Source organism: Sinohyriopsis cumingii, unplaced genomic scaffold, assembly GCF_028554795.1.
Source record: "Sinohyriopsis cumingii isolate HCF-2022 unplaced genomic scaffold, ASM2855479v2 utg000229l, whole genome shotgun sequence".
Lineage (NCBI taxonomy): Eukaryota > Metazoa > Mollusca > Bivalvia > Unionida > Unionidae > Sinohyriopsis > Sinohyriopsis cumingii.
The window spans coordinates 6,366,612-6,392,577 of record NW_028315879.1 but is presented as its reverse complement, the minus strand read 5'-3'; the positions used below and the strand labels follow the sequence as shown (position 1 = coordinate 6,392,577).

At 34.6% G+C, this 25,966-nt stretch overlaps 1 protein-coding gene across 3 annotated transcripts in view; it reads right to left on the bottom strand.

The window, feature by feature from the left end:
* LOC149774485 (multifunctional protein CAD-like) overlaps positions 1-25,966 on the bottom strand; it is a 163,181-nt gene that overhangs the window by 76,970 nt on the left and 60,245 nt on the right. For all 3 annotated transcript variants that reach the window (XM_089945160.1, XM_089945159.1, XM_089945161.1), the window contains exons 21-25: positions 17,469-17,570; positions 13,890-14,012; positions 11,323-11,505; positions 8,757-8,975; positions 110-277 (exon numbers count right to left, since the gene is read on the bottom strand). In XM_089945160.1, coding sequence (XP_089801286.1) covers positions 110-277; positions 8,757-8,975; positions 11,323-11,505; positions 13,890-14,012; positions 17,469-17,570 — 795 coding nt within the window. The remainder of the gene's footprint in view (positions 1-109; positions 278-8,756; positions 8,976-11,322; positions 11,506-13,889; positions 14,013-17,468; positions 17,571-25,966) is intronic.

Genomic DNA, 25,966 nt, shown 5'->3' with positions numbered 1-25,966 from the left:
AGTAACCAAAATGTTCACAATGGACAGATGAAAAGCTGGACTGACAGATTCAATATACTGGCTGTAGTTACCTTGCATTTCTACTGAAATCAATGTTATGAAAATTTACCTTCACTGCCACTCGACCACAGCCATGCAGAATGTCCACTGGTTCCACAGTTTCACCCATTATGACCTTGGTTGCCATGGAAATAAAGTCGTGATCTAATGCCTTGGACACAAATGGAAATGACCTTGACACTCTGACATTGCACTCAATAACCTTCAGCTGATTGTCCTACAGAAAATAAAACATACAGATTTATATGCAAATAAAATAAGAACTTAATATCCACTGAAACATACCAACAAGAATTTTATGTAGATATAAGTGACAGACCAAAAAGAATTACATGCAAGTGACATATACCAATAATAATTACATATACATGCAAGTGACATATACCAATAATAATTACATATACATGCAAGTGACATAACAACAAGAATTACATATACATACAAGTGACATAACAACAAGAATTACATATACATGCAAGTGACATGTACCAACAATAATTACATATACATGCAAGTGACATAACAAGAATTACATGTACATGCAAGTGACATATACCAACAATAATTCAATATACATGCAAGTGACATATACCAACAATAATTCAATATACATGCAAGTGACATATACCAACAAGAATTACATATACATGCAAGTGACATAACAACAAGAATTACACGTACATGCAAGTGACATGTACCAACAATAATTACATATACATGCAAGTGACATAACAACAAGAATTACATATATATGCAAGTGACATATACCAACAATAATTACATGTACATGCAAGTGACATAACAACAAGAATTACATATACATGCAAGTGACATGTACCAACAAGAATTACATATACATGCAAGTGACATAACAACAAGAATTACATGTACATGCAAGTGACATATACCAACAATAATTCAATATACATGCAAGTGACATATACCAACAATAACTACATATACATGCAAGTGACATATACCAACAAGAATTACATGTACATGCAAGTGACATATACCAATAATAATTATATATACATGCAAGTGACATATACCAACAATAATTCAATATACATGCAAGTGACATAACAACAACTACATATACATGCAAGTGACATGTACCAACAAGAATTACATATACATGCAAGTGACATATACCAACAAGAATTACATATACATGCAAGTGACATAACAACAATAACTACATATACATGCAAGTGACATACACCAACAATAATTCAATATACATGCAAGTGACATATACCAACAATAATTCAATATACATGCAAGTGACATATACCAACAATAATTCAATATACATGCAAGTGACATATACCAATAATAATTACGTGTACATGCAAGTGACATGTACCAACAATAATTACATGCACATGCAAGTGACATAACAACAATAACTACATATACATGCAAGTGACATACACCAACAATAATTCAATATACATGCAAGTGACATATACCAACAATAATTCAATATACATGCAAGTGACATATACCAACAATAATTCAATATTCATGCAAGTGACATATACCAATAATAACTACATATACATGCAAGTGACATATACCAATAATAATTACATATACATGCAAGTGACATGTACCAACAATAATTCAATATATATGCAAGTGACATAACAACAATAACTACATATACATGCAAGTGACATACACCAACAATAATTTAATATACATGCAAGTGACATATACCAACAATAATTCAATATACATGCAAGTGACATATACCAACAATAACTACATATACATGCAAGTGACATATACTAACAAGAATTACATGTACATGCAAGTGACATATACCAACAATACACTAATACCTTGAACATTCGCGAGGTTAGGTTTCAGAACCAGTCGCGGATCAGGAGGAATCGTGAATGTTTGGTACGAGTCACTAAAAATGCTAATAAATGCTTATTTCTAGGGTTTAAACCCTAAATATGATCCAAATCATGCTCCCAAAGTACTTCAATTTCATTTAAAAGTTAGCTTAATACATTACCCTTAAAAAGAGAAATAAATGGTTGACGTCAAAACAGAGTACAGTATCACGTAATGGGTATTTGCCACACTAGCGCATTTACAGTACGGTACATGTATACTAATATTACCCCTATACTAATTCATTGGCTGCCGTTTTCTTTTGCACTCACAGTAAGGTAAAACCAAGTAACAAATGCGATTGTAAACTTAATGACTGACGTTTTCTTTGTCATTGTCAGGAAGGTAAACTAGGTAAACTTCCTATGTCACAGAAGTCATATAACGAAGGTACAATTCAATAAAATAAAGAAAACATGTACGTAGAGGGTACCAATGAAAATTTCACGAATCCGTGAATTCGCAAATCCAGAAACGCGAATGCACGAGGTATTACTGTAATTCAATATACATGCAAGTGACATATACCAACAATAATTACATATACATGCAAGTGACATAACAACAAGAATTACATACACATGCAAGAAACATATACCAACAATAATTACATATACATGCATGTGACATAACAACAAGAATTACATGTACATGCAACTGACATATACCAACAAGAATTACATGCACATGCAAGTGACACAACAAGAATTACTTGTACATGCAAGTGACATATACCAACAATAATTCAATATACATGCAAGTGACATATACCAACAAGAATTACATGTACATGCAAGTGACATAGCAACATGAATTACATATGCATGCAATTGACATATACCAACAAAAATTACATGTACATGCAAGTGACCTGCATCATGTATATGCAAGGAACATAACAAAAATAATTACATATACATACATGTGACCTTTATCAAAAAGTATTACATGTACATGCAGTAATGTAACAAAAATAATTGCACATATAGTGGAACCCCGCTATAACATGATAATTAGGGTCCAAAAATTGGACGCATTAATAGCGGGGTCATGTTAATGCGGGGTTTTACAGTATTTTACTTTTTCAGAGAACAACTCTTGGGCACATATAGGTGTCTAATGTATATGATGAAATAGGTATCAACAACGTTTACTATCGTGCTGTCGTGGCACACAGTTCATCAATAATGCATCTAACTCCATTGAAAAATTGCACACAGATTTATAATATTCAATAATTTTGTCCCTGATCATTGTGTCTGAATTCAACGTCTAATATATAGCATGAACAGAGTATTAACACCATTTACTTGCTGTCTGATATCGTACTGTTGGGGCTTGCAATTAATCCATAATATAAGTAATTCAATTGCAAAAATTGCATACATAAACTATTCAATAATTTTGTCACAGATCAGTACGTGTCTGAATTCAATAGGAAAAATTAACAGCAAAATTAGGTTAAGAAAGACTAAGCACATGTATGGTTCAATTTGTTCTAGTGTTTATGAACGGTGTCTGTACAAATTTCTGACTATTAAAGCTTCCTCATATGCATTTCCGTATACATTTATTCATTGGAAATTTACAATAATTAACGCTTGTAGTCCTATTCCTTTGAACAATTACAGCAAGAATAAGTAACAATCAACACATGCTTTAAGCGTGCATATAATGTTTACTTCAGATTTTGGGAATATCGAAAAATGTGTGAAAACTACTAAACTAATCATTGCGCAAAGTAAAGAAAACGACTTGCACTTGTTAAATTGCTTTTCCATAAAGGTAAAATATTTTTTTATAAAAAATAGAAAATTAATAATGAGTTCATAAGCAAACACCATACACATGTAAAATCTGAGAACTAAGTGCAGTAGGCCTGCAATGGTCACAAGTCACCTTTATATTTTTTTTTTACAGCTGAACCGCATGTACAATTTCAGACCCTTTCAATTTCCAGCTAATAAAGCGGGCATTGTTTATTGGTCAAATGATTGCATCTAATAACACCACGAAGCCCAGCAAACATGTTGAAGGCTTTCATTTTCTGATGTCTATAAAACTGAGAGAATCTTTGATCAACCACCATATTCTCTGCTGCTTGGTTTTGTATGCAGTTAAAGAAGAAACCTGTTCGGCTATTATTTGAGCAATCATTCTATACAGAATTAATTGAAGACAATCACAAAAAAGATTGTGTGATTTGGATTTTTAATGTGGCTTTAAAAAAATTTCAGTCATATCGCTATGATGTCCTGTAGTGTGACAGTTTATAGTGATGTCTAGCAATGGGGCATCATGCCACAGACAGGCAGCATGATGTCCCACCCAGGCATATTATCCTGACACCAGGCCCACCAGTCCTAACACTAACCTCTTAATGCTGAGTGCCAAGCGAAGTAGCTGTTAGCACCATTTTTGTAAGTCTTTGGTATGACTCAGCTGGGGATTGAACCCATGACCTCTTGCATCCGAGGAGGATGCTCTAACCACATGGTTCCCACGCTTCTCTAAAGATAAATGTCCATGTCATTTCCAAGGTTTTTCCAGGATGAAATTACTTTTTTCAATGCTCACATATGGCCATTACTGAATGGAATTAAAGAATATTTTAGATTATAAAACACTGTTTTCTTAATCTAAAGATGTTTCTCTTTCAATGCTCTCCAAAAACATCTAAGTCTGAAAAAATGATCATGTACAAAACGACAAAATTTATCACACGAAACAAGTTTGATTATATTCCTATAAACTGGCATGTAAAGTCATTTCAATGTACATAACACAAAGTCTAACTTTATTTTGCTGCATGATGTTGCTAAGTGGGAACAGCATAATGAACATAAATTATGTTTTGTTTCCTTTCAAACCCTCAATTCTAAAGAATTCTACAGCAATATATATATATATATATATATATATATATATATATATATATATATATATATATATATATTCATCACAAAGAAAGTAACATTTCCTATTACAGTATATATATATAAAAAAGCAATAAATGCAAAGAATTAAAATCTTGTCTTGTAACGAAAAGAGTTTAACCCCGAATTTATGTGCCAATAAAATCCCAAACAAGATTTTTCAAACAACCTAATCTCCTTAAGACGATCTGCTTAAAAATCAATGATTTGAAAAACATTTTTAAAAGGGTTGATTTAAATTTTGACAAAAGACCTTCAAAATTATATACTGTTGTATAAACAAGAACTGAATTTTTTTAAAAATCAACTTGTCTTGTAATTCGTTAAACCAGTCCCTAAACCTTCGAGTACCAGGTCACATTTCATCAACAAGGGGGCCCGAGTGGCCGAGTGGTTTAAAGCGCTCTCTGTTACGGATCACTGCCATCTCACATCTGTCTGCGTGGGTTCGAGTCTCGGATTCAGCCAATGTGGGTATGTGAGAAAGCTTGCCAGTAGCTTCTCGTGGGTTGGTGGTTCTTTCCATGGTTTTCCCAGGTTCTTCCTCCACCATTAATACTGGCTGCCAAGTATAGCCTATCAAGTGCTGAAAAATGGCGTTAAACCCTACAACAAATTTCATCAACAACATAGTTTTACCTTGTATTTCAGCAGATTAAAGACATAACAATTTTAATACTCAAAATTTTTAGAAAATACGAAATTTTCAGAGCGATTTCATGCATGTAAAACTCAATTTAACAATGGTTCTCATACCTTCCGCGTAAAGAAAGATACGGATATCGAGCTGACGGATATCGAGCTGACTTTGAAAATAAAAGTCTACTAGACGAATCTAATCCACTGGGCGTTTGGATTGACTCAGCACGTGTTTATTGCAAGCACCCAAATGATCCATACTGCACCCTCCGATCAGTTTAATTATGACTCAATTACGTGATTGTTACGGGCATCAACTGGTACAAAAAATTCTCGGGATTTTCCCAGATTTTCATCAATAATTGCAAAATTCAAGGACTTTTCACGGTTGGGAAAACATTATTTCTCCAGACCTTTTCCTGATTTCCTGGTAGCGCAGGAACCCTGTAACCACTAGGCCACCACAGCAGTCCACAAAGGCAACTTACTGGCTTTACTCATGCATCAGTAATAAGTAACATTTCCGATGCTTATTTTGGCATAACACTTCAAGAACATGGTGAAATTGTTAAATTTCAGAAGCTATGCCACGATCATATTATATTAAAATTCATACGCGAACTCTTCCCCTAAATGATAATAAGCGTTTTACACACTATTTCTTGTACTGAAAAAAAATATTTCCCCCATACGATAAAAAATACACATACATGTATTTAAAATGTCAGGAACTATGCTACAATCATATTAAATTCAAATTCATACACGATCTCTTCCCTATAATGATAATACAGTAGTCCCCCTCTTGAACGGCCCCCCTGACCAGCAGCCACCCGCTCCTTACGGCCAGAATCCGTTGGCACCGACGAGTTTGTGTTCAAAAGTACCCCTCGCAAAAGGCCACCCGGCTAATGCGACCAGCGGCCAGCACATTAGTGCAATAATATAAAATTTACCCCTCAGAAGCAGCCGCATTTTATTTGAATATGTATCCAGAACCAGTATTTTATTCATAATGTGTGTTAAGTAATCCGATTTCTGTTTCCCCGATGTCAGGTTTTCGTTACTGAAAGAAGTGTTGAGTAAAGTACATTTACCACTAAGGTTAATATTATATCATTTACGCCTCACGAGAAGCCAAATTTATTCCATAAAAACCGAGAAAGACTCAACTTTTAATTCATACAAAAGGGTACGTACATGTAATCCAATTAGCCTTACTGCTGTGTTATCATAAGATGTCCGGTTTAGTCACTGATAAGTGTTAAAATTACAATTATCGAACAGTAGAAACAGCTGAGAAGTGGCAGCATCGATGTACAATACACAAGTCAGCAGGAAAATGGCTTGGTAGCCTTTATGGCTTCCCTTAGTATGATGTTGAGCTTGTTCACTTTGATAATCAGTGGCTATTACTACTGACAATAATTGTCAAAATTACGAACCCTAACGGCCGCAAGGTCAAATCTGCATGATGTTAATGTTACATACCGAAGCCGTTTTGGCTTTTCTCACTTAGTGTAAAGAAATGTATAAAAACAATGGGGTACCAGACTGCGACTAACAAATCAAGTGACAAGAGCACTTCCTTTAAAAACACACGGCAATTTGTTTAGATGCATACAAAATTGTTTTATCAGTAGTGTAGTTGGCAACATGAATAACTTACTGCAAAAAGATCAACATGGCATCCATGAAAATAAAAATTCTCAGTTTAGAGGAGAACGTGAAAGTAATTCAACTGACGGGGGTGGGGTGGGGGGTGTCGTCGAGGATCCTTGCAGAGAACTAATGTCGGGAAGACTCAAATAAACAATATCGTGAAAGATATCAATGAAATAATTCTACAGAAGTGGGAAGGTGAAATGGACGGAGAAAGGAAGATTGAGCCAGGAGATGTTTGTATCCTGATTTGAATGACAAGAAAAAGCAACAATTTTGTCAGTTGAATTGGGATATGACGACTTTACCGCAAGTAACGGATGGTTGCACAGATTTCAAGTGCGACACAATATCAAGTGTTCTGTCCTTAGTGGAGAATCTGCTGATGTTAATAATGAAGTTGTCGAAGATTGGAACAAAAGACTAAACGATATATGCAGGGGATATGACAGCAAGGATATTTTTAATGTGACGAGACTGGTTTGTTTTTCAGACTGTTACCAACAAAGTGACAGATGACGTGAACTGTAACATAATTATAAAGACAGTTTTAAAACTATATCAATGGTTATTCATAGCATTCTTTTGAAAATGATGACAAGTTTGTTTTACATTTATTTCACATCATGCATGTGATTTTTTAATTAAAATATTAAATATTTAAAATTAAATGTACTTGTGACTTTCTTCATATGTATTTACTATTCGCATTTGTCATCCCCCTCTAGAAAGGCCACCCGCATTATAAGGCCACTTCCCTGCTGCATTAGGGTTGGCCTTATAAGAGGGGGACTACTGTTCATTTTGTACACACATTTCAAGTACTTTAAACAAAAAACATTTTTTCATGTGCGAATGAATATACAAAATTTTTGATTCAGCTGTGAATTTAATACATGTACTTGTTCAGTGCCAAGTAGAGTTTCTGGATACATTTGAGATTAAAAAAAAGTGGCCGCTTGTGAGGGGAATATTTTATATATTTGTACTAATATACTGGCCGCTGGTAGCATTAGAGGGGTGGCCGTTCTTGAGGGGTACTTCTGAATACAAACTCGTCAGTGCAAAAGGATTCTGGCTTAAGAAGCAGATGGCCACTGGTCATGGGGCCATTCAAGGTGGGGACTACACTATATGCAAGCAATCATGGTCCCCAAGTCATAAAAACATTGGCAGAAAGTTGTAAATTTAAATCTTTGAGACTCATCAATATAAAGCATATATCACACCTTCTGAACTCCAACAATTAGTGGAAACAGTATTGTGATGGATGACAAATGTACAGCTGCACTAAGTTATGAATAAGATTAGAATGAGACCCAAACAATTATGTTTAATTATTCACTCAGAAATGTAATCAAGGATACCCGCAAATTCTGTGATTGTAGGCGTTTTTCAATTATTATTAAACATAATCACTATGAAAACATGTATGATCCTCTTAATTAAAAACACAGCACAAAAATTAGAACAACCGTGACTTGACATTTTCATCATACTTCTTCACAAATTCCCCCAAATCTTTTGCTAGTAAAAACTTCGTACTACCTTAGCTATAAGCTGGAGATTGAAAGGCCCTGTCACCTCCAAAGCAAGACAAATATCGCAGCATATAGAACGTATCTTCTTCAGTGTCTCCTCATTGAGATCTTGAGGTGGGGTGACAAGAGTTGCATCACCTGAGTGAACACCGGCATTCTCCACGTGTTCTGACACAGCCATACACATGATGTTCCCATCACAAGCAACAACATCAACGTCAATCTCCTGTAAAAATGCAGGAAAGTAAATGCAGGAAAGTAATTTTTACATATTTTACCATGACTAAAACTGGTCTTGTTGGACTGTGTAGTTTCTTCTTCTTGGACATAAAAGGCAAGAGTAGCATTGCATTAACTCAATGGAGAGGGGGAGAAAGAGAGAAACATCAAATTGGTGGCACAAATTAATTAGCCTGAAAAAGTACAGCCTGGATACAATAAATTGTTACTTGAATTATCTGTCAATTGCAGACTATTATTGCTTACTACCAGTAGCAGATATTAGATTTAGCAGTCTATAGCTTTACACAAACGTCGTCTTTTTCAAGCTCGTCTCTTCAGCTATTCAATTCCTAAACAACTATTCAACAATATGAAGTCCTTGTGCAATAATAAGTTCACTGTAAAACTGTCTTGATTCTATTTTCTAACAACTGCCCTTATCAATTTTGTATGATGGAAAATTACTCACTTATTAAATTGTTGGCTAAAAAAATATTTGCAAAGTTCTGTTTTGCATCTGTTAGGATATTGGAAACAATAAAACAGATATACAAGTGGATTTCTGTATTATGGTCAATCTTACCAAGATTTAGTGTAAAAAGTTTAAGACTTTTTGAAGTCCAATTTGTTTGTTTTTACCTTGACCTATCATTGATGATATAGTTTACATAACAAACGGTTTAGTTACAAAAACTCTAAAGTATAATGTACCTATCTAATGGCAACCATGACAAGTATCAAGCTCAACTTGAAAACTGTTGTCATTTTCTGTAACAATGTACACCATTGCAGCTTTGTTTCAAATAAAATAAATGATGGAAAAAACAAAGGTAAACAAAGATCATTCAAGGAAACAAAACATATCGAGTTTTGTTAATTGGTTATTCAAAATTTTAAACAATGATGGCATAAATCTGTACTGATTAAATATTTAACGAGTAACGACATAAGAAAGACCAAGTATTATTATTTTTGCCAGAGTTATGATAGATCATAAATATACATAAAATGAATTAACAATCTGAACAAGTGAAAGTGAGGCAAACCCGAATGAAAATCAGATCTCAATAAATTTCAAAAGCAAGTTTTCATGGCTGGACAACACAGTGAATATGATGTTCTTCAAGTTGTGTCAAACAGACAAGATGAAAAACAATTTTTTCATTCCATGCGTTTCTAATTTTTGAAAGTCTGCTTTTGTTGACCATACAGATGCATTTAACATAATACATTCCTCAAAATTTAAAACAGTGGTACAAAGCAACGCCCTTGCTACTATGCTTGATAAAGTGCCCAACTCAACAGAAAAAGCTATGACTGATATTTGTTGTTGTTGTGGTGGGGTTTAACACCATTTTTCAGCACACAATAGGCTACACATGGCAGCCAGTATTAATGGTGGAGGAAGAACCCGGGGAAAACCCTGGAAAGAACCACCGACCCATGAGAAGCTACTGGCATGACTGATATTTAAAGAAGCATATCAATTACATGCCTTTCCCATGTCAAGCTCCAGTTCTATGCCACTTCAAGTAACAGACGCTTTAGTTCAAAATTTTACACAGAAAATGCATGTCACACAAATGCAACAAATGGAGTTGGACTTGGAATAAGAAAAAACCCACGAAAACAAAATAATGGATGTATCGACACAAATAACTATAACTATACTATAAAAAAGAACTAAAACTATACTATAAAAAATTTTCATTCGTTTCTTAATTTTTCATTATTTTTAATACAAGAAATTTCAAACTACTGTGGGTATAGTGATATCAACTTCCAGCTTTTTATGTCAAATATGATATTACCTAGTTGTTTATGGTCTTGTTTATCTCCCACATCTTGTTTTAATAATTTTTAGTTTTATCATTCACTGAAATTACATAGTATATACAAAAAAACAGTTGCCAGAAACTTAAATATGGTCCAACTCAGCATCCCCAACCTCAATGTCACAACCAAACATTCAATGTCTAACAAAATTCACAAAAATATTTATATTCATGTGAGATATATATATATATATATACACACACACACACACATATATATTATATACACTTACACACACAATGAATGTAATTATCCATTGGAAGACCATCACTGATAACGATGCGAAGAAATGAATAATGAATAGATTACTGATTACCTGCTAAATGAATCTACTGTACACACCAAAAGAAATTAGCACAAGATCTTTTTTTTATCTCTAAGTATTGAACATTTTAGTTCGGTAGATACTTATGAAACCTATACTTCAAAAATTGATGTTATTATAATGACAACTTTACCAATATTCTTCAGATTCAATGTAAATATAAGAAATTATTGTGTTGAGTAGAAATTACCTTGGCATTCTGCACAAATTTGGAGATGACAACTGGGTGTTCCTTAGAAACTTGGCTGGCCTTAGTCAAATAAGTCTCGAGGTCACTGTCTGAGTGTGCAACATTCATGGCCGCCCCACTCAGCACGTACGAAGGGCGCACAAGGCATGGGTAACTAACCTCTTCACAAAATTTCTTTGCCATCTATAAAAACAAAGGACAGTAAAACTGATTTTAGTGAACCTCTCTAGATTCTCATTATCACAGTATTGTACCAGCCTTAATTTAGTACAGCCATATGAACACAAGAGTCCTACGACAGGACATATGCTCTTCTGTGAGAAAATATCCAGCAATTCAAGACTATATATCAAGACCTTTTAACTATCAAGTGTTGAAACCATCTCCTATATGTATTCAGTCATAACATGATTTTCATATTGGCTTCTGTGATACACACTTTGGACATCAGCTTGGCTTCAGTTTCATTTAGGAAAAAGGTGGAGATCATTTCAAATCTTTTGATGAAAATCCCATGCAATCCTACAGATCAATCTGTAGGGGATTAGTGGATTAGTGACAAGATTTTTAAGACATCTGTCATGGCAGCCATACTGGATGCATGACCGGGCCATTTTCATTCAGGACCATTAAACATCTTTTGCTGAAAACAAGGTTAAAATATTCATCCATTTGGAAAAGATAACATTTTCAAGATATGAATTTTGATTCAGAAGTAGCAATAAGATTTTCAAGATGGCTGCCATGGCGGCCATACTGATGTCATCAACACCATTTTCATTTAAGACCAAATGGTTATGACAAAATCTGTTGAAAACCTTACATCAATTACTTTCTGTGTAAGTAGAGTTGTGCCAAGATTTTTCAGATGGTTACTATGGTGGCCATATTTGATGTCAGACTGGCATTATTTTTATTTCGGACCAGCCAGACTTCACAAGAAGTCTTTTAGCAAAAACCCCATTGCTAATATAACATCCATTCTGGAATAGCAACAATACCAAAATTCTCAAGATGGCTGCCATGGAAGTGATAAAGAATGATTATGATAAGTGATAATGAATATCAGATCATAACCATTGTCATTTAAAAATCACAAGAAGTCTTTTAGCTTTAGTGCAAACACCATGTTCTTATGACCAACCAATCAAAAGAAAACTGATAAGTAGTGGCCAGAAGTCCAAGCAGCAGCATTTTCATTTAGGACCAAATCAACCATTGGATCCGTTCATGTATAGAGTTTTAAGGCAATCCTGCAAGTAATTTAGGAGGATTAGTGATTACAAACTTTTGCAAATGGGTGGATGGATGTCGGACAAGAGACTATACCATAAGCTATTTTGGTATGTGACTACTTGAATTAATATAAAAAGCTCACTGACCACAACCCATACAATGGTCTTGTCCAGATGCATACAAACTGTTTTACTGTATCATAACTTACAATTTCTCTTGAGTCAGCATTTTATTTAGGAATTTTTTTTAATGAATTCAATGATGCAATAAATCTGAAAATCTTTAACATTAACCATGATCTAGGGTATTGACAAACTGATTATAATATAAGGGGTCATGTATGGTGGTTTTTTTTAAAAGTTTGTTGGTAATAGTCATCAATGCAATACTTGTCTCATCCTGCTGGGCATGCAGTTAAATGAAAAGTCTTAAAGTCATAGGATTCTGTTACTCCACTTCTTCAAAGATTCTGCAACTGAAATTCATGTACTAGACTCACCTGTATTTGTATAGTCAACATTTTTTAAAAAATTTCAGATACCTTTTCCTTCAAACAGTGTGAACTGTTATGACAACTAAATTCCTTCAAATTAGCTGTTTGTAAAAGCAGAACCACTGTTTCGATTAGCTGCCTGTAACAGCATAACCAATAACAATCTGGCCAGTTTGAATAAATTTGGATATTCACACAACTTTACACAACTCATGCATGCTATTCCTGGCATATTCCTTTTTTAAAAAACACTTTTAACACAACCTAGATGACTGGGTACTGGCTATTTCTTTAACACCATTTTCTGCGCTATATTTTGTCAGCATCTGCACTTTAGACCTGTCCTCTTCCCGAGTTTCATCTTCAGCAAATGATCTTTCCATCTCTCCCCAATTCCTGAAAAATCGGTTATCTTTTATTGTGACATGACTTGCTGCTGTGCTCTACAAACTGTCCTCATAGTTGATCAATGGACCAATTTGCTACATCCCTCAAGGTGACAGTTCAATCAGAAACCTTCAATAGTTTACACAAAATAAACAGATTTCATTCACACAGGAACATGTAGTGAAACAATTATTTTACTAAAGCACAGATCAGCTGAAATCATGTCAATAAGACATAAAAAGAGATAATGAACCTTTATATTGGATTTTTTTCAAAATAATCTGCGGTACAATAAATTGTGGGGACCACAGGTACTTTGCATGAACTTTCATCCCATGGAGTTTGTAAGAAATGACGATACTGCAGCCTGTCACATCTTTGAAACCAGACCGATGGAACCTGAATTACAAATGAACAAATGAAAAGGTACCTACAACTGCATGCAACTTACATCAATGGTGGATAGCTCCCTCCACTTGGGCTGACCAATGCCCATATTGTCGAGCATACGTGAGAATTTAAAACGATTCTCAGCTGTGTCGATAGACTCGGGAGAGGTGCCAAGTATTCGAGCCTGCAAAGAAAAATAATTTCCATAAAATCTTTGCACAACATTTGCTATCAAAATAAGGACTGATCTAGATACTGTGGCAGACTTGAACTTCCTCAACTGCTTGATCATAAATTTGTTTTCAAAACAGTTCAAACTTCTTGCCTGCTGCTTGATCATGGTGACTAAAATTGCTGAAAAATCTTCTGCAGCTAAGGAGGCCCTAAAGTTTGTCTTATTTTTCCTCACTAGACAAAATACTCTTTCACTGTCTCTGTTGCTGTGAGGAATGTTCAGGAGCTGCAACACTTATGGTTCTTCCACATGAAAATTTGGAAGTGATCTTTGAGTCAGGGAACATTTGTTGGAACAAATGTTTAGCATGGTCTCCAGCTAATAAAGATAGATTGTGTTCAACAAGAAAACTCACAAATAATGCTTCAGTGTTAGTGGCTTGCAGGTCTTTTGTCAATGGCTTAAAATATTCCAGAGCTGAAATCTGCAAATTCTTGATTTTCCCAACTTCGTTATTTTTTGCAACTGATGTGCTTCCTCACATCGTCTCTGAAACCATGCCCAATACTAAAATTTGTGGCACACTGTGTGCAAAAAGCATGATGTATATCAATGTTTAATGGCAGAATGCACTGCCAATTTTAGGTATATTCCAAATTAAACTGTCAGGATCTTACATGCCCTTACATGTGATGCCGAACGGTCATTCAAATCAGTGTTGGTGATGCATGTGCAGAGCAAAATTCTGGTTAGGCCAGTTTCCCTCAAAAGCATTTGTAAAACTACTCTTAAACATATAGATTAAAATAGGCTAAAATGCTTGCTACCGGGCCAACTATCAATCGGCTGTAGTTCTAATATCGCAACCAGCAGAACCGGACCTTTTCGGCAACTGCCAATATTACAACTAGTGATTAACAAGAAATTGGTTATTTTATTAAAGATTTAAAATAACTGAGAACTGGAGAATTTGTGAATTTTTTGCTTGTGGCATGAATCCGTAAATCGCTGAAAAAGTCAAGAAATTCAGGCCAAAATTGGAGGGTTGGCAGCTATGCCATACCACACCCTAGAAACCTTGTTCAAGGACTTGCAACCCCAAATCCATCATCCATCAACCCCAAATCCATCATGTGTATTATGTGTCCTCATGCAAGAGACCTTGAAACATGCAGTTTTGCCTAATCTGTACTTTGATTAATTTGAAATGCGTTTAAAATGTATTTTCCATTTCATCTAGCATCTGGATTTTTTGTTTTTTTGTTAAGTCTTAGAAATGCATCCTCATTTCGCATTTCTTGCTTCCATAAGTTGTTTTCTTTCATTTCCATCTGAACTGCTCCGATGGCCTAGTGGTTAGAGCGTCCACCTCGGATGCGAGAGGTTGTGGGTATGAGCCCCAGCAGAGACATACCAAAGACTTACAAAAATGGTACTAACAGCTGCCTTGCCTGGTTCTCAGCATTAAGAGGTTAGTGTTACGACTGGTCGGCCTGGTGGTGTCAGGATAATGTGACTGGGTGGGACATCATGCTACATGTCTGCAACATGAGGCCCCAGTGCTAGACATCACTAAACTGCCACAATGCAGACATCGTAGCGATATGACTGAAAAATTGTTAAAGCTACATTAAAAATCCAAATCACACACACAACACACTCATTTCCATTTGTTTGTAACAAATAGGAAATTCATTTCCTATGTCCAGTTTTGCATTAAAGAAACCCTAAATCTGAGAATGTAGTTAGAACAATGCATTGACACCACTTCCATTTGTTCCAACTAAACATTGTAGGAAGTCTTTATGTATAAGCACAAAATCAAAATGATTAGCCATCTAGAAGTACCAATAAGATTTCCAAGCTGACTATTTTAGTGGCCATATTGGAGATGAATTGGCACAGTTTTCATAACACTGACCAGTTTTCAGTAAAGTTAACAAAATATCAATAACTGCTATTGCAAAGATGGAAAGTGTAATGAAAAGTTTGATGCATTTATATCTCTCAACTTGATATAATTCTTAGAAATTCTTTTCCATTTCACATGACAATGGCAATCATATCTCCTGCCACTAGACAATCAAATTTGCAAGTGATGTCCAATAAACATAATAGTGTCCTTTCTAGCTTTTATTCACAAGAATCTGAATACTCCTTTTTATTTTTCTGTGGATTATTACCACTTTTCTGTAAGCTTATTTTCCCTTTCTTCTTAAACATGCTTCGCTTCCTGGATGCCACCAAAAAAAAATTATATAATCAAAAGTTTGATCATGCAGATGCTTCGCATGAACAAATATGTGCAGTTTAAAGCGCATGGGATGCTGCTGTAAAGTTAGTCTGGTTCCCTGGCTAATTTCACTAATTCTAAGATGAAACCCGGATTTAAAAAAACATGGATGAATCAATTATCTGGATTTTTCCACCACAATAATATTTCTGTAGTTTTTGCTTGCATGGCGTTAGGTCCATATTTTAAGGGTAATTTTCGTAAGACTTACAGCTAAATGGTAAGACTTGGCAGGTCTGCGGACATCACAAATCAGTTTGTAAAAATAAAAAACCCATTTGATATGACCATTTTCACCATCCAAGTGGAATACTGACAAGATTTATAAGAATACCACTCTGGCAGAGCTATTTGTTGTGGAAAAAGCAACATTTTCATTTAAGGCAAAGTATACAGGATATAGAAGCAGTCTTCTGGTATAACAGCATGGCAATATTACTTTCTGCTTAGCAGAAGTAGCAATAACAAGATTTTCAAGATGGCTGCCGAGGCAACCATATCTGGCATTGGGTTGACCCCATTTTCCTTTAGGCTCAACTAAATATTACAAGTATTTCTGGGAAAATTCTATGATGGGATGACCATCCATTCAAGAGTAAGGATAAATAGATTTTCAAGATAGCCACATATTGGACATTGAATCAGCAACAATTTCATTTAGGACCAACTGGACATGACAAGAAGCCTTCTGGTGTAAATCTGACATCAATATGACTTTCCATTTAGCAAGAGTAGCAAAAAAATGATTTCAACAGAGTAATACCATTTTCATCTAGGACCAATTAGACAATGGGATGAATTGCTATGCAACATTTCCAGGCATTCCTCATTGTAGTTTTGGTGGACCAGAGACACCTTGTGCTAACAAACAGACAACAGACCATCCCATAAACTCTTCTGGTCACCAGTAGAACTAAAACTGAAAACACAGCACTGGATTTACCATTTTAAAAAAATATAACTTCAAAAATAGTTGTATATTATCGGCAAATTTTATTTCTTGTTTTAATCCACTGAAATCAAGTCTGCAGATACATATAACCCCCAATTATGATATCATCATATCATGGCAGTTGTCTGACTTGACGCGGACAATATGTAAAAAAAAAAGTATCTAAATATGTTTTAAGGCAGTTTTGACGAACTTTCACCAACTTCTATTCACTACTCACCTCTTGTCTGTGTAGAGGCATGGCTATGTTGTTTGGGATCTGTCCCCCTACAGATAAAATGATGCCCTTGGGATTCTCCAGACTGTAAATGTCCATGACAGTCTGAAAACGGCAATAAAAACCAGGTTAAAAACTTTTTCCCACACCTTTTTGCTCTAATTTTTAAGACTTTAAACAATTTCTGAAATACAAATAATTGCATCCCCTACCCAACTCTTTTTTGAGCTTTATGTACAAACTGTAGCCTACCTTGTAGTCTAACTCCTGTTCATTTTCGATGTGAGGAAGCACATCGTTAGCCGGATTTGAGTTTCATTTTTACATAAGAAATAATTACTTTTACTTTTGATGTAAGTGGTGGGCACATGAAGTCAATTCTTTTTTATTTCATGATTTTACTTCACATACTACTAATGCGTTTGTGGTATATTTGTGTGTTTGTGGTATATTTGTGTGTTTGTGGTATATTTGTGTGTTTGTGGCATATTTTTAAGTAGATGTGCATATCACCATCTCCACTGATAAAAAAGAAATAAAAACAACTAAAAAGTCTTAAATTTTTGTGAAATTTTTCTTAATGCATTTGAAGTATATTTTCATCTAATTATGATGGGCAGCATGCCTTTTAGTCCCCTCAACTCCATATGTTTTTGGCCTTACAGAGAAACCCAGAATAATGTATGAAGGTAATGACAAAATGACTTATAATATTATCAAAAATTGGTATTAATTTTTGGGAGTGAAAAATATGATATCTTTACTGATAACAAATAAACACGTCTATCCAATCCTAGACCACTCATCCAGTCCCTACTAACACCATACAGTCTGATATGAAGATGCTTCAAAAGAATGAACAAAACAATAAACTGCTAAAGTCTCTGGATCAAAAATGCACATTATTAGTTTCTTTGATATATATATGAATAATATTAATCTGAAAATTATTCACACAACACAAATAATGTAAAAATGGTATGCTATTGAATTCAATACTTTTCAGAGATGTGAAAGATATTTCACGAGTTTTCATAAAAGCAATAATGTTGTTGTTGTTGTTGTTCTAGGGTTTAACGCCATTTTTTAGCACAAGATAGGCCATACATGGCGGCCAGTATAACTGGTGGAGGAAGAACCCTGGAAAATCCAGGGAAGAACCACCAACCCATGAGAAGCTACTGGCAGGCTTTCCCATGTACCCACGCTAGCCAAGCCTTGGACTCGAACCCACGCAGACAGAGGTGAGATGGCAGTGATCCGTAATGGTGAGGGAAAAGCAATAATGTCAATACCAACAGCTAATGTATGTTAACATGCAGGGATGGTATAAAACTGGTCTAACTAGGCTGCATTAAAAACAACATTCAAGAGAATGCAAATGCCGACTTTTGTTATATTAATCATAAAAAGATGTACTGCTATTTAAGTTATAGTACTTCTATGAACTTTTTGTTAATGATTGCTGCTTTAAGTCATTATTCAGTACCATCTGATGCCAGTGACATGTTTGCAAACTCAATATGCTCATGATCACTTTGAATTTTAATACCAGCAATAGATATATAGATTATATGAATTAGCTGTTGTTGATATAAAATAGCAAGTGAAACCATTCATACATTTGAAATGACTGAACACTGGGAACTGTTGAAAACTGAAGTACCCATTTTAGATGGATGTCCTGTAGACATGTTGATAAATACTCAAGCCAATGTATCAACATATTCTCTGTATGTTATTATACCATTTTCAACAGTTCACAAAGATCAGTATTTACAACATATTTTACAATGTTCAAAGTCAAGTTATTACACAAATGTCCCTCAATTGTGAGAAAAAATTATATGGGATCACAAAGAAAATACTCTGAAATAATGGAATACCAAACAACCTACCATAATGCAGAAGTAAATCATTTTGAAGCAAGAAGTGCATGTTACTCACTTGGATTAACAGTTGCAAATAGATATTGATGACATGCAAGCGTATGAAAACTGTAGTGGAATCTTAAATATATAATCATGGAAGTATTTCACTCCATATGAAATCAGACAATGGTATGACATCTTATTGAAGCTAACAAAGCATACCCATCACATATCAAAAGATATGACTTCTGCTAAATCAAGGTATAAAACTGATCAAAAGCATGTATCTATTTGATTTTTTTTCCACAACTGATCCTTTTGGAACATCTAAATTAAATCATGGTGAAAAAGAACATCAAAATACAAAAAAAAACAATCTCTGGATGAGGCCAACTTCCTAACTTTACAGAGGAAAAAGTGAAATCAAGCAAGTAAGGGCAGGAAATAGAGGGTAAAAAACTGGGTTCCAAAAAACATTTTCCAGCACTGCTTCCTGGGATGTGGGACCTGCAACAAATACTCAACCCTAGCATCATTTTACTCAATACAGTACATTTCTCTCTCCACTAATTTTACTTAGTTTAAAATAAAAGGTACCCTAGGCAAGTTTGATACTAAAGTGGGTTCAAAAGCAAAACATTGGTATGACAAGATTAAGATGTCAAGCTTAAAACCCTGTCTAATATACATCACCTCAGATACATTGTGATATGAGAAATTCCAGTTTCACACCAAGCACTCAATTTATTATTTGTGTTTACATTTACAGCGATATTTACTTAGCAATCTAGGAGCCATTTTAATGTACTGAAAAAGTCTTTTAAATGATCTGTCAAATATTTTAAGTTTTATGTGTGAGAAGAGATAGAAAATGCCAACATTTTGTGGATTTTTGATTGGTCAAACAGTTTTAAACTCTGACAAACCCACTGACAGTTTAAAGATTGTGCCGATTTTTTAAACATTGTCATGCCATAGTGATGATGCCAGAAAATATTCCAACAATTATGTAATTACTTTAATCATGAGAAATACTGCAAACTTTCATGTGAAAATTTTCTAGATATCTCCACAGTTTCCATTAACTTCTGTACTAAGAAATCCATTTTACTCAAATCTCCATTCTAGTAAGTTTTGCTTACGAGGCATATTTCAAGGGTATGATAGGTGGCTGGAGGTTAATACAGATGCATCATGGAAACTGTCAGATGCACTTAAATGCTTTTTTAAATGCAAGTTAGCAACATTTGTCTTGTGAAAAGTAATTACATACATGTAGAAATATTATAGTGAAAAATAATTACATGTAGAAATATTATAATGAAAAGTAATTACATGCTTACATATAGAAATATTTTGTCATCTTTGCTTGGGCATGACACTACCACAAAAGCAAGCACAACACTGTATTGTCTGAGTAGATGAGCAACAACTAAGCTTTGACATTTACCAAAAGGTATCTGTCATAAAGATATATGTATCATGAAAATAAAAATTTCTCCACATTAAAATTAGATCTTGATTCCTGAGAAATGTCACTGCAAGTGCAAATAGATTTAAAAAGTTGAGGGTTAGGTGTGAAACTGCAGCTTACTGATTAGTTTACGAATGTGGTCTTGTAGTATATAGTTATCAAACAAGCCATTTATTAAAGTTTGTTGTTGCTGTAAGGTTTAACGTCATTTTGAGTACACGATAGGCTATACATGGCGGCCAGTATTAATGGTGGAGGAAGAACCCGGAAAAAAAACAGAAAGAACCACCAACCCACGAGAAGCTACTGGCAAGCTTTCTCACATACCCACATTAGCCAAATCCGAGACTCGAACCCACACAGACAGAGGTGAGATGGCAGTGATCCATAATGGAGAACGCTTTAGACCACTTGGCCACTCGGGGTCCCTTATTAAAGTTTTAAACCTCATGTCTTCAACTGCAACAATGTTTTCTTGGCTTGGACCAAAGCATCAGCTTTCCTTAGTGACATGTTCAATACCAACAAAAAGTAGTCCATAAAAGTTAAAGTATTCAATAATTGATGCACACTAGATGTTGAATAGCAGTGCCTTTTAAGGACAGATAATGAAGATATTTATTCTCAAGGTGCAAAATTTGCATTTAATATGCAGTGTTTGGGAAATGGACAGGTTTTCCATAGCACAGACAATAATTACTTGGGATTAGTTGACAAGTAGTTTCCTTGGTCTTGCATAAATTACAAACAGGAAATAATGTATAAAACAACAATGAACAATATATACATTAAAAAGATTCTGAAGACCAAAATAATCAATGATATAAAGGATGTACTCATAAAATGGAAGGATATAATATATCTTAATAGTTGAGGACCTGCTAAAAGCATCAAAACATTAAAATAAAAATGTGTCAAACATAACCAGACGTGAACTTTCCATATGCTGCATCAGACAATGTGTTGTCCATGTCATACAAATTTGCTTTTTAACACCCGCAGCAATGACAGGGGAAGGAAAAGGCATTACACAGAAACATCACACAGCACAAAATATGACAGATGTAGAATACCAGCACACAGATTAACTGAATTCAAACGTGCAAGGCATGCACAGCATGCAAACTTCTAATGATCATGAAACCAGAAGGAAAAAATATCAACAGTACATAACAAAAAGGTACACATGAAACACATGGTTACTACACTATGCACAATGTCATATAACGATAATAAAAGAATTTGTGGAAGAAAGAGAACAAGATTACATTGAAAATGATGAAGTGATTCCATCTTAATCACAAAGCTGAAAAACAAACACAAGGAGATGGTATACAACATTCAGAGTAAAACAAAAGTAATAAAAATCCAATAAATTTTTATTCAGTCATCACGATATCATCATAATATTTAAACATCAAGTTTTAACCAAACTGCATTTCATCTGTCGTAACTATACCATTAACTGTGCAAGTTTCATTCTTAACAAAACAAGTTTCATTCTTAACAAAACAAGTTTCATTCTTAACAAAAGTTTCATTCTTAACAAAACAAGTTTCATTCCTAACAAAATGTTTGCTATGTATAATTTTGGCAAAGGCCCGCACCTTCTATAACAAAGAATTACCAAACAAAAATCAGTTAATACTAACTTATGTCTTAACAAAAGTAAAATCCACTACAGTAACACCCTTCCAGTGCATAAATTTATGATTTAGGAATTACAATCTATTCTTTCATTTGAGATCTTGTAGAAACCGAAACTGAACTAGTGAAATAAAAGTTCTAGTTAGTTCTAAAATGTTACAAATGCAGCCAAAAGAAGTGACAGAAGAAACAGAAAATGAAATACACGTACCACTAATCCAAAGTGACAGAAGAAACAGAAAATGAAATACACGTACCACTAATCCAAAGTGACAGAAGAAACAGAAAATGAAATACACGTACCACTAATCCAAAGTGACAGAAGAAACAGAAAATGAAATACATGTACCACTAAATCCAAAGTGACAGAAGAAACAGAAAATGAAATACACGTACAACTAATCCAAAGTGACAGAAGAAACAGAAAATGAAATACATGTACCACTAATCCAAAGTGACAGAAGAAACAGAAAATGAAATACACGTACCACTAATCCAAAGTGACAGAAGAAACAGAAAATGAAATACACGTACCACTAATCCAAAGTGACAGAAGAAACAGAAAATGAAATACACGTACCACTAATCCAAAGTGACAGAAGAAACAGAAAATGAAATACACGTACCACTAATCCAAAGTGACAGAAGAAACAGAAAATGAAATACACGTACCACTAAATCCAAAGTGACAGAAGAAACAGAAAATGAAATACACGTACCACTAATCCAAAGTGACAGAAGAAACAGAAAATGAAATACACGTACCACTAATCCAAAGTGACAGAAGAAACAGAAAATGAAATACATGTACCACTAATCCAAAGTGACAGAAGAAACAGAAAATGAAATACACGTACCACTAATCCAAAGTGACAGAAGAAACAGAAAATGAAATACATGTACCACTAATCCAAAGTGACAGAAGAAACAGAAAATGAAATACACGTACCACTAATCCAAAGTGACAGAAGAAACAGAAAATGAAATACACGTACCACTAATCCAAAGTGACAGAAGAAACAGAAAATGAAATACACGTACCACTAATCCAAAGTGACAGAAGAAACAGAAAATGAAATACATGTACCACTAATCCAAAGTGACAGAAGAAACAGAAAATGAAATACACGTACCACTAAATCCAAAGTGACAGAAGAAACAGAAAATGAAATACATGTACCACTAATCCAAAGTGACAGAAGAAACAGAAAATGAAATACATGTACCACTAAATCCAAAGAGTGTGTAGACCAATGATAATAAAATGGTTTCAATTCAGAGGAAGTCAATAGTTTTGAGAAAGAAATCAAGAGAATTACATGTGAATATAAAAATAGAGGCTCAATAAGAAAAGCAGTACTGTATAACTGAGTTCAGCACTCTTCAAACTTAAAAATACAGACCATTACAGAATTTTGCCCTGCAGCTAAAATGAATGCCCAGCTCAATCCTGATAAACAAAATATTTACAATACAAGTAAATTACACAAATACTCCATTTTTAGCACAAAAATCATTTAACACATTTGATAATTATGCATAAAAGTATGTGAATGGTTACACTTTGAAAAGGTGCAGATAACAAAACAATATGACATTCTGGCAGAATTATCTGGATGGTGTAGATGACAACATCTTGTTGCAGGCAACATACTGTTATTGCTAGATAAAAAACATACCAGGATTGGTCAAATCAGTATACAAATTTCATGTTTATTTCCAGATGTGAAAGCTGGTGTCTAAGTAAAATAATAAAAACAAATATCAAATAATAAAAACCAAGATATGAAACAAATTAACTTCATATACAAGTTTTTAATTCTAACATATCATTACTGGAGATAGAGAAAGAAAACAAGACAATTAGCTGAACAAGAATGGGATAGGGAAACAAAACTGAAAACCCAAGTTTTGGGGCCTACTCATGGTGTTGTGTTTGTTATTTACAATCTGTACACAAAGGTTTGAGGAGCCTAAACATGGAATAGCTATTTACAATCTGTACACCAAGGTTTTGGGGAGCCTACACATGGTGTGTTAGCTGTTTACAATCTGTACACCACGGTTTTGGGGGAGCCTACACATGGTATGTTAGCTGTTTACAATCTGTACACCAAGGTTTTGGAGCATACTCATGGTGTTGTGTTGGCTGTTTACAATCTGTACACCAAGGTTCTAGGGCCTATTCGTGGGGTTGTGTTGGCTGTTTACAAACTGTACACCATGGTTTTGGGGACCCTATGTATGATGTGTTAGCTGTATACAACCTGTACACCAAGGTTTTGGGGAGTCTACACATGGTGTGTTAGCTATTTACAATCTATACACCATGGTTCTAGGGCCTACTCATGGTCTTGTGTAAGCTATTACAAACTGTACACCAAGGTTAAAAAACAAACAAAATTCAATAACAGAACAATGTTACTGGTCTTCACTTCAAGTAATGGATATACTGGATGGATTTGTTTTGATAGCAAGACTCTCAAATGAAAGAAAAGTGCAGTTCAATCAAAGTATAAGGTATTATGTAAACTGCATATACTAGCAGACATGCCAACCCGGACAAGACCATCTTAGTAAGGCAAATTATTTTCTGTAAGATTGACCAGTTTTCAGTAAGGTGTAACAAAATATCAATAACTGCTATTGTAAAGTTGGAAAATGTCATTTAAAGTTTGATGCATCAACGATAAACATTATGTTCACTTGAAAATTTTGTAAAGTACATGTAGACTTTATTTCCCACTAGTACAGTTGCACAAACTCTGATTCCAAAGTTCCAAACCCTATGCAGTTCAATGGCTTGTTGGTATCTCTCAGCTTGACATAATTTTTGGAAATTCTTTTCCATTTGACATGACGACGGCAATCATATCTCCCGCCATGAGACATACTCAAACTGGCATGTGATGTCGAATAAACGTCCTTTCCACCTTTCATTCATAAGGATCTGAAGACTCCTTTTTATTCTTCTGTGTTGATTATTAACACTTTTCTAGAAACTTATTGTCCCTTCCGTCTTAAACATGCATCCCATTCTGGAGGCCATTTTTTAAAATTCTATAACCAACAGTTTAGTCATGCAGATGCTTTGCATGAACAAATAGGTGCAGTTGAAAGCGTCTGTGGTGCTGCTGTAAAGTTAGTCTGGTTCCCTGACTAATTTTACTAATTCTAAGATGAAACCTGGATCCAAATGATGAACCAATTATCCGGATTTTTCTGGCAACGATCATTTTCTTTAGTTTTTGCTAGCATGCCTTAAGTTCGTATTTTAAAGGTAATTTGTGTAAGACTTATGGCAAAATTGTAAGAGTTGGCAGGTCTGTATTAGGTGCACAAGTTCCAAATGGAGCAATTATGCATTATGTTTACACCGGAATCTGGTGTGCACAAAAACTGAACAAACCATTCCAGTGACTTAAGTGGTTAGAACGTCCACCTCGCAAGCAGGGGGTCATGGTTTCGAACCCCAGTGAGCCATACCAATGGTACCAGCAGCGGCCTTG